Genomic DNA, 2211 nt, shown 5'->3' with positions numbered 1-2211 from the left:
CAAGACTTCCCAGAAACTCCCAGAGCACTAAACCACTAAGTCAGACATACATCCACGCCTCAACACACAAAAATAATTTTAATAGGGTTTTCAGGATTTGGGGCATTACAATTCTACACTCTTTAAAAAAATTTCGACCTCAAAATTTACCTGATCAGAATAGGTGAGGGTATTGTTGTCGCATCGCCTCCACAGTTTCCCATGTAGCCTCCTCAGAGTCGTGGTTCCGCCAAAGAACTTTCACTAAAAGGATTGATTTCCTTCTCAAGATTTTCACCTCTCGATCCAAGATCTGGACTGGCTCCTCTTCCAAAGTCAGATCTGGTCTAACTTCAATCTCCTCAATCGGTACCACATGCGTAGGATCAGAGCGATAGCATCTCAGCATCGAGACGTGGAACACATCATGAATCTGCTCTAATTTCAGAGGTAGCTCTAACTGGTAGGAAACTGGTCCTACTCACCTCAATATGCGGTAAGGCCCAATAAACCTTGGGCTCAACTTGCCCTTAGCCCAAATCTCAGCACCTTCTTCCATGGCGAGACTTTCAGAAAAACAAAATCTCCAACAGAATACTCAATTTCCTTACGCTTTAGATTTGCATATGACTTCTGCCTATCTGATGCTGCCATCAGTCGATCTCGAATTAATCTGATATTATCCTCGGTATTAGATACTAACTTAGGACCTAGAGTATGCCGCTCACCCAACTTATTCCAACATGACGGAGTGTGACACCTACGACCATATAGTGCTTCGTAAGGTGCCATTTGTATGCTAGACTTGTAGCTATTGTTGAAATCAAACTCTACTAATGGTAAGTAATCCTCAATACTACCTCAGAAGTCAATTACACAACTCCTTAGCATGTCCTCTAGTATCTGAATTACCCAATTCGACTAATCATCTGTCTGAGGATGGAATGCAGTACTGAAGTCCAACCGCGTACCCAGAGCTTCATGTAACTTCCTCCAGAACTGAGACGTGAATTGAGGATCTCTGTCAGATATTATGAAAACTGGTACCTCATGCAGTCTCACTATCTCGGATACATACAGCCTAGCCAGTTTTTGTAACGAATAATCTATGTAAACTGGTATGAATTGGGAAGTTTTGGTCAACTGATCCACGGTAACCCACACTGAATCCTTCTTAGAAGGCGTTGAGGGTAGCCCACTCCCAAAGTCCATGGTTACTCTTTCCCACTTCCATAGTGGAATCTTAACTGGCTGAAGCAACCTAGAAGGCAACTGATGTTCTGTTTTAACCTGTTGGCAAGTCAGACATTTCCCTACAAAGTCAGTAATCTCACGCTTAAGACCCGACCACCAATAAATCTCATAGAGATATCTGTACATCTTATTTCCACCTGGGTGCATAGCATAGGGGCTACTATGTGCCTCTCATAGTAAAGTCTGTCTCAAATCAGTATCTTTAGGTACGCAAATTCTGCCTTAGAAACAGAGTACACCTTCATTATTCAGCCCAAAATCTACAGTATTACCATTCTCGATCTGGCGGAACCAAAGACCCAATGACTAATCTTCCAGTTGTTTACTCTTAATCTGTTCAATCCACACTGGTTTAACTTGGAGTTCAGCCAACAAGTTAACATCATCAAATAACCTAAGACGAGCAAACATTGCTCTTAGATCAGTCATAGCCCTACAGCTTAGTGTGTCGGCCACAACGTTAGCCTTACCAGGGTGGTATTCATTCGAACAGTCATAATCCTTAAGCATCTCAATCCATCTATGCTGCCTAAGATTTACTCCTCCTGAGTGAGGAGATACTTGAGGCTCTTGTGATCCGTGTAAATGATACACTTCTCACCGTACAAGTAATGCCTCCAAATGTTCAATGCGAATACCACTGCGGCCAACTCCAAGTCATGTGTTGGGTAATTCGCCTCATGAGTCTTAAGCTGGCGAGATGCATAAGCTACCACCTTACCCTTTTGCATCAACACACAACCCAACCCAATGGGTGATGCATCACTGTAAAAAATAAATTCTTTCCCAGACTCCAGCTGAATCAAGACAGGGGCCTCAGTCAGAACTTTCTTGAGCTTCTCAAAGCTCTCTTGTTGCTCATCAATCCAGTTAAATGGCATGCCTTTACGTAGCAGGTTAGTTAAGGGCGTGGCAATCAGTGAGAACCCCTCTATAAATCTTTGATAGTACCCAGCCAGTCCCAGAAAACTACAAATT

General features: G+C 42.9%; 1 protein-coding gene across 1 annotated transcript; it reads right to left on the bottom strand.

Annotated features, from left to right (window-relative positions):
* Positions 1-498: 498 nt before the first annotated feature.
* LOC108477936 (uncharacterized) lies at positions 499-1191 on the bottom strand. The gene is made up of 2 exons (XM_017780401.1): positions 951-1191; positions 499-839 (listed from the first exon to the last, which is right to left on the bottom strand). Exons 1-2 carry the CDS (start codon positions 1189-1191, stop codon positions 499-501), a joined length of 582 nt encoding a protein of 193 aa, XP_017635890.1.
* Between the last annotated feature and the right edge of the window lie 1020 nt (positions 1192-2211).

This window comes from Gossypium arboreum, chromosome 12 (assembly GCF_025698485.1).
Source record: "Gossypium arboreum isolate Shixiya-1 chromosome 12, ASM2569848v2, whole genome shotgun sequence".
Taxonomy (NCBI): Eukaryota; Viridiplantae; Streptophyta; class Magnoliopsida; order Malvales; family Malvaceae; genus Gossypium; species Gossypium arboreum.
Note: the sequence above shows the minus strand (reverse complement) of the source record. Positions and strands in the feature narration are given on the sequence as shown.